Source organism: Lupinus angustifolius, chromosome LG17 (genome assembly GCF_001865875.1).
Source record: "Lupinus angustifolius cultivar Tanjil chromosome LG17, LupAngTanjil_v1.0, whole genome shotgun sequence".
NCBI lineage: Eukaryota > Viridiplantae > Streptophyta > Magnoliopsida > Fabales > Fabaceae > Lupinus > Lupinus angustifolius.
The window spans coordinates 4,778,327-4,792,031 of NC_032025.1; the positions used below are offsets into that span (position 1 = coordinate 4,778,327).

At 29.3% G+C, this 13,705-nt stretch overlaps 1 protein-coding gene across 1 annotated transcript; it reads left to right on the forward strand.

Moving 5' to 3' along the window:
• LOC109330806 (ethylene-responsive transcription factor ESR2-like) lies at positions 11,709-12,806 on the forward strand. The gene has a single exon (XM_019565084.1). The coding sequence runs from the start codon at positions 11,709-11,711 to the stop codon at positions 12,804-12,806; it is 1,098 nt and encodes a 365-aa protein (XP_019420629.1).

Consider the following 13,705-nt stretch of genomic DNA (forward strand, 5'->3'; position numbering starts at 1 on the left):
CAGAGGTGGATTTTTGTCTGAACTACCACAAATTAGAATATCATAACAAATATGTGATGAGTGTTTATCTAGCAAGCAAACAAGAAATGTCTTTGTTTCAAATATTCCTACCAAGTCAATAAAGGCATTAGAGGTTGTATACACTGATGTATATGGACCCTTTGAAGAAGAGTCAATTGGTGGCAATAAATATGTTGTAACCTTTATAGATGACCATACAAGAAAGATAAGGATCTACCTGATAAAAAAGAAAAGTGAAGTGTTCGCTACATTTAAGAAATTCAAGGCTCAAGTAGAGAGACAAAGTGATGCCAAGCTGGAACAATTGAGGTCAGGTGGTGGAGGAGAATATGTGTCTGCTGAATTTCGTGATTTGTGTGCTAAAGAAGGAATAATTCATGAAGTCATTTCTTCCTACACACCTCAACATAATGGTACAGAAGAAAGGGCAAACAGAACAATCCTCAACATGGCAATGAGTATGCTTAAAACAAAAGGGTTACCTAAGAGATTTTGGGATGAGGTTGCTTCTAATGTTGTGTATATATTCAATAGATGCTCTACTAAGAGATTAAATTAGAAGACTCATGAGGAAGCTTGGACAATAAGTAAGCCAAATGTGAGTCATCTGAAATTTTTTGGCTCCATTTGCTACACACATGTGCCTGAAGCAAGAAGGAGAAAGTTGGATGATAAGGGTGAGAAACTCATTTTCTTGGGCTATCACTCAACTGGTGCCCATAGAGTTTTTTATCCTAAGAAGAATAAGCTGGTAATGAGAATGAATTTAAGATTTGATGAAGATCAGTGCTGGAATTGGAATCTCAAAAGTCCAATTGCAAGTCAGAACACATTGCTACAATTTGAGCATGATGAAGGAAATGACTTGATTGAGACAATGGTACACAATCCAGTTGAGGTGTCCAACACTAAAACCCATTCCCCAACAACTTAGAGGCATATACATCCACCTTCAAGGTTGAGTGACTATAAGGTGTACAAGTTATAAGGAGTTATTTGTGACACAACCATCAGGCTTTGAGGCAAGAGACAATGAAGAATTGGTGTACAAGTTACATAAAGCCTTGTATGGCCTTAAGCAAGCTCCGAGAGCATGGAATAAGAGGAATGATGCATTATTGCTGCAACTTGGCTTCATAAAATGTACCACAAAACATGGTGTCTAAGTGAAAGGGTATAACAAAACAGATCTTCTTATTGTGTGCCTTTATGTTGATGACTTGTTAATAACTAGTGAAAACTTGAATGACATCTCAACCTTCAAACAACAGATATAATCTGAGTTTGAGATGTCTGACCTTGGTGAGATATCCTACTTTATAGGCATAGAATTCAGAAGGACAACGCAATGGATATTTATGCACCAAAAGAAATACATCTCTGATGTACTACAAAGATTTCAAACGGAGAACTATAACTCTGCATCAACACCTGCTGAAGCTGGAAACATGGCAAACCAATCTGAATCAGAACAACATGTTGACAAAACCATGTACAGACAAATGGTTGGTTCACTAAGGTACATCTGCAACACTAGATCTGAAATAACTTAAGGATGTAAACACCCTATTTTGTCCGACTCAAAATACATTTTCAAAAAAATAACAATTAAAAATAAAATTAATATTTTTGGCTACTTTCTAATAAAAAATAGTATTCTTAAGTGTCCCAAAATAAATAAGTAAAAGTAAATTTGAATTTCAAAAATTGTATCATAATCAAATTTTTTAATGGTGAATTAAACATGATTTTATTTTCCCTTAACCCTATCTACTCAATTAATTTGGAGATTCTCTCCATTTCAACAAATGTGTTAATTCAAAGGTTATAAATAGAATCACTAGCTAGCTAGAAATCCACAAAAATCTTCAATCATATCAATTCGTCCACAAAATCATCATCATCAATCATCTTCTTCTCTCAATATTATCTTACGCACATAATAACTCAAAAATCATTCATCCACAATCCCAAAAATCTCTCATATACAATAAATTCATATCATACCCATCAACATACTCATCAATTTCTCATCTACCTTTCACTCACTCATAAATCCAAAAACGTATTTCATCAATCATCTATTTTCAATAATCCTCAACATTTCTCTCAATCAAAAAAACACATTCATCAATCATTTTCCTCCTAAACATCATCTTCCATGCACAAATAATCATCTTCAACCAAAAAACAATCCAAGAAAACCACAAAAGCAAAAAATACAAAAGAAACATTTCTTTTCTTTGAGATTCGTGAGTCTCTACAAATCTTTTTCTTTTTAGCATTATTGGTTTTGGTGGGAGTAATTAGTTTACCATTTCTATATTATTCCTTAACCAAACACAAATACTAATACTTGAAACAACCACACACTAGAAAAAAACATCATTTCATGAAAACACCAAAAATAACAAAAGATAGAAGAATTGTGGGCTGCACTCCAGGTCTGGTAATCAGTGCCTAAACTCCTCATACAATTAGTGATTTGACTGACCAGAATCCACGTGGATTACATTATTCCATTTACCTTGGAATAGGCATAACATGTATGTCATTCTCCTTACTTTATTTCTTCTTATTTCATTTATAATAATTTTTTTATTAGTCACATTAATAATAACTATCATTGTAATATTTGACTATAATTACATCAAATGCATATAACTCAGTTGGCAATTGATGATTGTAATATTAGCTTTGTTTTTATCATATTTCAACAATTTTAATATGGGATGCGGTATCAGACGTATGATTTATGTTTCGCTCATAATTTTTTAAAAAGGTTTTAAATAAAAAATAAATTTGGAATTCTTAACCAAGTTTTAATATGAGATACGGTATCGGACGTAAGGGCTATGCTTCGCTCATATTTTAAAAAATAATAATTTAAACGTTAACTTTTTTTAAGAAATAAAATTAACTCAACCAACAAACTTTTTTCTACCCAAAGAACTACGTAGTCTTGATTCCCATAAAAGGGATACATAGGATCAAGATCACGTCTTGTCAGACATAATAATAAAATAAAGTATTTTTTTGGTAAAAATATAATAATAACACAATTAACAATTCATGCAATATAGTAAGGGTACCATTCAAACTGACAACTAGGATGCTAATATCTTCCATAGTATGTAATCGACGCATGAACCTGGATATCAAAGTCCAAGGCCCAAAAGATTAGGCCAAAAGATTTTTCTACATTTTTTATTGGAAAAAATGTAGTGGCAATTCTAATGAGGTCGTGTAGCTGAAAATTTGGGCGCGACAATGAATTTGGTCTGGTAAGTAGGTTCATGAAAGGTCCTCAATTAAGTCATCTTATAGCAGTTAAAAGGTTGTTGGGATACTTGAAAGGAACACTTGATTATGGTATCATTTACCCCTCAATTCAGTCATAAACAACATCATTGAGTTGGTTGGTTACTCTGATGCATATTGGTGTGGAGATAAACTAGACATGAAGAGCATAACATGCTATATCTTCTGCTTTGGTGATGCCCCTATTAATTGGTGTTCGAAGAAACAGGATGTGGTAGCTATATCCTCATCTGAAGCTGAATATATATCAACTTGTATGTGTTCTTGCTAAGCAGTATGGATGGAAGCTTTGATGGAAGAGTTAAAGCTGAAACAAGAGGATGTAATAATGTTGATGGTGGATAACAAAACTGCAATTAATCTTACATTGAATCCAATGGCTCATGGTATGAGCAAAAATATAAAGACTAGATTTCACTATATTAGAGATTAATTAACCAAAGGGAAGATAAAGTTGGAATTCTGTACTTCAGAAAACCAATTGGCATATGTGTTTACCAAACCTTTGAAGAAGGGAAGATTTTAAGAACTTAGACAAAAGATTGGAGTGAAAATTCTGGCAACTTTGAATTGAGGAAAGATGTTGAATAATTATAATTCTCCTTACTAGACTCGTTAATCAGTTAAGGATATAATAATCGATTAACGATAGGAATATCGATAATCGAATTTGTTTGTTAGTTAGTAGTTAAGGTTCCTTATTTAGAAAGTTAATTGGGTAGCTATAAATAGAACACATACATTTTGAATTAGTAAGTTTGTATGTTGATATTCAATACATTGTTCAATATACAATCTCAGATTATTCATTCATACATTTCTCTCTCAAAACTCATCTTCTTTCATTAAAGTTCATCAATCTAGTTGCACTCCATGTTATCTATTCATAATTTAAACATTTGATTTTAAAAATATATGTTTGTGGGAGCGATACTTGTTTTATTAGATGAACAACTACATATATTCGTAAGAGATTAATTCTTTACTGATAGAATAAGATGATACCCTAATTATAAAAAAATAATTTAACTACATATGTAAAAATGGTGCAGTTGCTCGAAAATATAAAGCCCCTGGATACATTATTATGTATTTTTTTAATTAAAATCAGGTTTTTAGCCCAAACAAATCGTATAATTTCTAAAGGGGGCTTGGGCTCGGGCTACCAGTTTTATATTTTATCTTTTAATTGTTATAGATAGGTTACAATTATGAGAAGAAATGTATGTATTGACAATTTAAATTTTTTATACATTGTCAGTCTATTATTCATCATTCATGTTTATTATTATTCTTCAACAAATAAATAATACAAATGAATAATATATGATATATTTAATATATATAAATTTTTATACTGAAAAGATAAATATTACAATATACACTTATATGATTGTCTAACTCTATTTTGGTAATAATCATTCATGACATTTGTAGCAAATTTCTTGATACTATTTAGTCCATAAGTAGTACCTATTGAATTATTGATATTGTAATGGATTATCCTCAACTTTGAGAAAGAAGTGTATGCATTTCATTGACAACGAATGAATTAATATTCCATTAATGTATTATCTACCATTTATATTTAATTATTATTTATTCTTCAAATAAATGATATACTGAGTATATATAAATTTTTACACTAATCATGTATAAATAATATGGTAATCAACTTTCTAGTTGAACAAAAATTTAATTAACTTTCAAGACTTTGTTAATTTGTTAATCGAATTTGCTTTAAGAAGACATCATTCTTACCAACAAAATTCTGAATACTTTTATAAATTTATATAACTAAGTAGGTGATTTTAAAATGTAGATATAATATCATGGGAAAATGTACAAAAACATCTTAAACTTTGTCTTGTGCAAGTAAATAATATAAATTATGTTTTCTTTTTAATTACCCCTTAAATATTAACTAATGGTAAAAATAGTCATGCATAAAAATAATATTACACTAATAGTAATGAAAAATCATAACTTATCCATTTATTTTAATCTCGTTTGTTAGAGGTTTGTTATCTAAATTTTTTATATATAAATATTATTTTATTAACCACTTTAATTCTAAAATTTACTTGTATTTTTCTCAATCAATTTTGTATTTTGATGACGATTTCCTTCAAATATCAATTCTCTATAACCCATATTATTGTAATGTTATTGTTGTTAGTCTATTTTTTGTGATTTTCTTGTTGACATATGAGTAATTTAAAATAGCTATATATGAACCAATTTCACAAACTAATAAAATTTAAGGGATAATTAAAAGAAAAAAATAGTTCATAATACCTATTTGTTAAAAGACAAAATGTTCATTGGGGCTTTATGCAATTTTTCACAATATCATTAATCCACTTCATTCAATGGGTTCAATATACTTGTATATGTGTAATATTTTTTACATCATTATCGGTGCATTATCCATTATTTATCTATAAGTTATCATTAATTGTTAAATAAAGATAATATATGAATAATAGTTAATCCATTACTCATCTGAAAAGCTTTACAATGTTAGTACATACATGTTAAATTACACTATTTATAAGATATGACCTATAAGCATATTAAAAAGGATTATCTATTGATTATCAATTATATGAATTTTTAAAATTATTAAAATGTAAGAACTATCATTACTTCTCTCTTTAGTAGAGGTGAGTTTGAGAAAAAAAAAATTAAAAATATTAGATATAGATTACTACTCTACCTCCTTTGGTTGAGGAGATAAATAGAGAAAAAAATCAATAGGTCCCACCTAAAATCTGTTCTTTTTAACTTTGAGAAGAAAGTGGAGAGAAATGACATACTTAACAATTTTGTCCTTACAATCATTTATAATAACAATGAGGCAAAAGTACTTATATAATATGGTAGATAAAAATTATATTTAATATATAATATTCAATTTGTAAAAACTTAAAAATTAAAATCTAATAAACTTAAATTAAAGTATAGATATATAATTTTGAGCAGTAATATACACATGATTTAAGATACCCGCATATATGATAAAAATTTAGAATTGTTAAAAACATGTAAAAATAATTAACTAAAAATCAACTTTATTAATACAAATAATATAATATATATAATAAATTTAAAAATGTTTTCAATGATTAATTATGTTTTTATTTTCTTTTTGCTTTAGGGACACTTTTATCATTTACACATAATATTATCTCTCTTTTCCTTTTCTATTCAACCAAACAAAAGAGAAATAAAACAACTACTTCTCTTATGTTTCTCTTCTCCTCTATTATATCAAACAATATTAAATTTTACTCTAATTCTCACATCTTTCATTCTCTTATTCTCTTTTTCACATATTTATCTCTTTTCATTTTCTACTTTGCAAGTATAGAAAACATAGAAGTGTCACTTAGATGAAAATTTGGTTTGAGGTATAATAATAAAAAATAAAAAAGTAATTAAAATTAATTTATTTTATTTTGAAAAGAATTATACAAATTGAGATGGATACATGTTATCATCATTCTAACGTTTAAAACCTACAGCCTACAAGACCTAGACCTAATCTTTTGACTTTCAAAACCTACACACCAGACAAGTCCATGTGATCTTTAAATTCTTAGTTTTCACCTTCAACCTCAGTAATGCATTATAAATAAGCAACTGTATCAACACATATGTAAATCAAGCTCAGTGAAATGCAATATAAGTTAGGAGTAATAATAACCAAAAAACCAAAGTTAAAGGAACAACTTCCGAGCTACCTTCAGTGTAATAATTGAAAATGATAATCACAAGGAACCACTGAACTTCCTCTCCATCTTCCCATTAAATTTTAGGTTTCGAAAAGGTCACAACTAGCTAAAAGTAACATTATTATCCTCTTGATTCAAATTATATATTCTTTATTTCTATAAGGTGCACTTATTTTATTCTAGGGGAGAGTATGATTTAATTTAAAGAGAAAAAAAACAGAAATTTTATGACTAAAAATGATACGAGGAAAGGCAGATTTAGTTTTTTAATATCAATTTTTTCCATATATATATATATATCTTAAACAATATGCTAAGAATATTTATTAATACAATCCTTCATTATTACCTTTTTCAGATAAACGTAACTTTTTTAGGTACAAGATTAAACGTAATTTTCAACGCTTAAAATTTCGATGGATAGAAGAGATAGAAAAATCTGTAAGATCCTAAACCCATAATTAGTTAACTCCAGTTTCATTGAAGACTTCAATCATAGTAACTTTTACACGACCAAAAATGGCAATTTCTATCATTCATTCCTTAACCCTCTCTTGGAAAGAGTAGAAGGCAATTTCTACCTCTAGCTGTCAAGAGTCACCCAAAAAATTTAATGGCACTTACATAGAATTGACATATTTGTTAAAATATTTGTAATTTTGTAAAAAAATAATCAATTATCAATATGATTAATCGATTATTAATGTTAAAATATACTTTGTTATTTGGATTAGCTTTGTATTGAGTTTTAGGTAGTTGGTTAGTTAGTTTTAGTTAGGATAGTTTTTCATTTTTTATATATAAAAGATTCATTGTGACTATGGATAATCATCATTTTCAATACTCAATTCGTTCACTCAAATTTAATATTCATTCAATGAATTATTTTCTCATTCTTTTTTATTTTATTAAAATTGTTTATGACTCTTAAGATTTTAACAATATTCTCAAACAATGTAATGACACTTCAACGATAGGATAAAATTATAATATCCTAATTTTTAGAATTTAATATTTATGTATTAATTTTTTATAGAGTTAATATATATGTCTTCATAATATAAAATTATTTTACATAAGTAAAATATAATATATAAATGATAGACAATGTATACTGATAATACATTTATTTTTTTACACTCAAGTAAATATTAAATTTTAGATTTAAACTCTTAATTATGTAATATTTTTTAATGAAATATATTTTATTTGAAATCATTAACCAGTTAGCACTTATTAATGCTTATATAATTCAATGAATGATTTTCTTTAGGGGTGAGCGTGTGACGAGTTAAACATGTCCTTCACTCATCCCTAAATATTGATCAAGTCAAATTTTGAACTCGAACTCATTCCTAATTAGGATGAGATGCGTGAGGGACGAGTCCAAAATAAGACGGGTCAATATATGGACAGGTCCGAGTTGGAAAAGGACAAAATGACAAACATAGATTTTTTTCTCTCAAATCTTTAACCATGCATAATCAAAATTATCACAATCTGTATATAAACTCAACTAAAACCTGCATCCCACATACATTAGTATATAAACTACAAACTGTGAATTGCATCATTCAAAACTAAAAATTATCACAATCACTTGACTGATAATTATAAAAGACAATTTAAACTGTCAATAATCAACATAAGCTGAAGTGTTCTTATAAATGATAAAAAATACATGAGAACTGAAATGATAACAACATGTCAATGTTCAAAAGTTCACAAAAAAATGATGAATACAACAATAACTAGTTATTAAGTGAAAAATGAAACTTAAATTGGAGTCCACACAAAGTACACAAAAACTAAAAATTAGTTGGTTTTCTATCAATTAGGAATGACAATAAAAACAGAACCTGTGGGTACCCACCCGAACCGAACCTGAATTTAACAGGGAAAACCTGATGTTATTGGGTTCAGTTTTACTCGGGTTTAATTTTTGGGTTCGGGTTTGGTAGAACAAAGACCTGAACCCGAACCCGCCCCGAAGTAATGTAATTCAATTTAAAATTGAAATTTCTATCATGTGTCATTGTTTTTAATTTCTAATTTTACTTTACATACTATTGAATCTTCAAACATAAAATAAATGAAATAATACAAGATAAAATATAAATGATAGAGAAAAACGAAACGAAAATGATATCATATTTTTCTTAGTACAATTATAATTTTGGGTTTTTTCGGGTTCAGGTTACCCGAAATCCGACAGGTTCGAGGATAGTATCTTTATTTTCAACCTCATTGAGTTCGGATTCGACTTTTGAATTTTGGGTTCGGATTTGGGTATGTGCAAACCCAGCCCCAACCCGGCTCTCGTTGTCATTCTACTACCAATCAAGATTCATGATTGTATGCTAAGGAAAATGGTAATGAATAAGGATCATATGATAAGTGATGTAGATATGTTGTGTGAGCTTCTAAGTATTTGAGTTATGTGAGCTGAACATAATGAGTATTGATATATATTTATTCAACTATTCTTGATATAACTATAAGGGATGGGCTGGGTGACCTAGGCATGGACTCGAACTCGTCATTTTTTGACGAAGGTTCTCTCCCTTTTAATCGGGTCTGTCTTTTTTATTTATTTGGACGGGTCAAACCCGTCACTATGTCACCAGATTGAGATGGGTCGACGTGTCAGGCTGAGTCTTGTTTACCTCTAATTTTCTTATTCTTTCTTGTTTTATTAAGATTAGTCATGACTCCTGCCATTATAACAATATTCTCAAACAATTTAATAGCACTCCAATGATAGGATAAAATTATAGCAATCTAGTTTTTAGAATTTAATATTTATGCATTAATTTTTTATAGAGTTTAATATATATGTCCTCATAATATAAAATTATTTCACACAAGTAAAATATAATATATAATGATAGATATATATACCAATAATGCATTTTTTACACCGATAATGCATTTTTTTACACTAACATAAATATTAAATTTTAGATTTACACTCTTAATAATGTAATATTTTTGAATGAAATATTTTTATGTTGAAATCATTAACCAGTGAGCACTTATTAATGCTTATATACTTCCAAAAAATATAGTTATTAAGAGATCCTTGAATAAAAGATTGATGTATGAGAGAATAATGTATCTCCTCATAAAAAATATATTTCATTAAGAGATCCAAAAAATATAGTTCATTAAGAGATCCTTGTTGCTTTAAAATAAGAGAATAATGTATCTCCTCATATTAGGAGATAACTTATCTCCTATAGTCAGTAAAAATGTGACATGTGTGCTATTTTATTTATTTTTATAGAAAGTGATGAAACATGACATATGTCATGATTTCACTGGCAGAAAGAGACAACTTATCTCCTTATACCAGGAGATACTCAATTCCCTTAAAATAATATAAAAAGTTGAAGTAAATATTGAATGTGATAACTATAATATAAAAAAAATATTATTTTGATATATTATTGGAATTATCAATATTATTTCCTGAAAATAAATAATTTGAGTAATTAGTGTATGATGTATAAGGATAAATTAATACTCGTTTTTTAGTACTATTAAGGGGTCCCTAAACTAATCTCTTTTAGGAGGGTGTGATTGTCCCTCTAAACAAATATCATTTACAGAAATTAAACTCTTAACTTTTTGGTCATCCTGGAGGTCTAACGAGACCTTATACCACTATATCAACGTTTTGTTAATAATACTCATTTATTATCCAAATATACAAAATATCAAAACAAAATTATAAAATCAAAATAATACAAAGATAAATTGTATTTATAAATATATTAAATTTTTAAGCATGTTTATATATACTTAACTGTCATTTTATATTAATGCATTTGGAATTTAACATGATTTTTGTTTTTTTAGATAATGTTTATATTAAGACAATTTTACATGTTAATTGCGAAGTATCTTAATATTTACATTGTACTTAATGCTTTCGACGATTATAAACATGATGTTTGATTTTTGTTGTTGCTCTTATTGTATTTATAAACCTGAGTTGTTAAAGATATTTCAATTGAATTGTATTATTGCAGTTGGTAAGCATTATCTATAATTAAAATTGGAAGAATGTAATTTTATTATTATCATTATTATTATTACTAGTATATCGATCAACATTCTTATTCTATGATATTAAGTATTTAACTTTTATATGTTTCGTTTTAGAGAATTATATTTTTTTTATTATTGTGTGTACTTTATGTTATAATTTTTTGTATTTATTATAATGTTTGATTTAAGATGAAATACGTGGTTATTATGTTAATGATGATTACTTAAAAATATATATATAAAATTTGTATAAATCATAAAATATCAACTACAAAATAAAAAATATATAAATTATAATAGGGTGTAGTAGTTATATTTATTTTTCTCTGGTTTCCTTCTAGTTTAATCCAGAACCATGCAAGGTGATTTGTTAGGCATGCACGATGAAATCAATCACTTTCCCAATATACTTCCTTGGAGAACGTAAAATCTGGCAATATCGATTTTCTTGTTGGTGTCTGCAATAACTCTTTTATCATCCTACAACATTTCCACAACTCTATAAATAGTTAAATACGACCAGTCTTTTTCACTCATATTCTTCTCTTCACACCTTTCTTCTCTATTAACTAAAACATGGATGAAGCACTTAGTTTTTTCACCGGCATGCCCCCAATTCCACAACCCTATCAGCAAGACACCGTAACGATCACCGACCACCGCCGCAGCAAGAAGTCCATCACCGCTAACAAGAGAGCCTTGCAAGAGCACGGTTCTTGTGCTGCTGCTTCCTCCGGCGGCGCCATTAAGTACCGTGGTGTGAGGCGCAGGCCGTGGGGCCGTTATGCTGCAGAAATAAGAGACCCTCAGTCGAAGGAGCGCCGCTGGCTTGGTACCTTTGATACGGCGGAGGAAGCTGCTTGTGCCTATGACTGCGCCGCCCGTGCAATGCGCGGCCTTAAGGCTCGCACCAACTTTGTTTACCCACCTTCTAACGCCACAGAATTTTGTCCCTTCAATTTCCCAAAACACCCTAACTTAGAACGACACTTGAACACAATTTCACCTTGTTCTGATTTAACTACCTATTGCAAACGAAACCCTTCTTCTTCTTCTCTTAACATGTCTCAATTTTCTGAATTCCTCAATACTTCTTCTGATCACCACTTTCACAACCACAACAATGACACTTCTTCTTCGACCCCATTTGTGAACTCTTATTTTAGTAGCGTGGGTGCTGAAGCTCATAATAACACTTGTGCGGATGTTGAAAACTTCTATGGTAACAAAACTGTTGAAGCTGATGATGAAAATGTGATCTTGGAATTTCCCCACTCTGGACTATTAGAAGATATTGTTCATAAGTTCCTGCCAAAATCTAAGTCTAAGAAATGTGAAACTCCGCAGAAAATTTCTGAGGCTAATTTCTATAACACAGTTTGTTCTGATAATGTGTTCCTTAACAGTGCTCCATGCTACGATGAGATGATAGGTTTGCTTCCTAAGAACGATGGCTTTGGTGGTGAATCCTCCTTTGACTATTACCAAGATTTCCCTATGCAGCAATTTGGCACTTTCAACAATGGGTTTAATATCGATGCTGGGCAAATTGTGCCTCCTAATGGGAATGAACAACTTATGATGAATGATGAAGATTACTCTTCTATCATGGAAGATATTTTTCAGTATCCAGATTTTGTCAATGATTTTGCACTCAGGACTCATAATGTTTAGTTTATTGATATTTTTCTATCTATTTAAACTTTTAGTATATATATATAAGTGAAAATGTAACACCTTTAGACTTTAGTGGTTGTTAATTTGTTATTGTTGTTAAATCTATCATTGTCTTTAAGCATGCTTTGTTTTTGTTTTTGTTCTTGCTTTTTATCTAAAAGAGAACTGGAAAGTTAATGAAAAGGTGGGTTCATGAGAACGACATACTCAGTAAAACTAATTCTTTGCTCTTTTTCAAATGCTATATAATGATAGTTTCTGCGTTGACCTTGGAAGGAGCACAATCTGTGTCTGTTGCTCACTTTTTATCTCTGTTTTATATGAATGGATCTGCATATTCCTCTTTTCTATTGTTTGAGTTGAGTAATTGCTGGTTTTTTGTGATGTCGTTTTATTCTTCACGTTTGTTGTGGATTGTGATTTTGGTGTAGATAGAAACCCTAGGGAAAAATTGGAATTAAAGATAGTCTTGATAGGAAAAAGTGCTAGGTAACTTGTTAAAGACGGCACTAGATACCAGGGTGAGGATTTTCAGTTACACGACAAAACATTATTCTCATATAGGAAAATGACATTCTTTATGATTTTTCTTACATTACCAAAGTAATATGTATCACAAAATGTCACTCTAAAGATAACCATGGAAAGCTATCGTTGGAAATATTGTATTGCGTCTAGAATAAAAACCCCATTTGAATTTACGAGACTAAAATATCGTTCTTTTTATTACAAGTTTGAGGATAAATAACCATTGAAGTTCTGAACTACCATTGGAAATGTTGTAAAATAAAATAGTTATTGGATACGTTGTCAGATTTTGTTTTGGTTTCCATGGATGTCTTTACACTACAAGGAATATTTTAGAAAAGACACGATGCCACATTTAAGGTAAAATC

Excerpts from the sequence above, each read along its gene's own strand:
- LOC109330806 (XM_019565084.1), top strand. The coding sequence starts at position 11,709 with ATGGATGAAGCACTTAGTTTTTTCACCGGCATGCCCCCAATTCCACAA.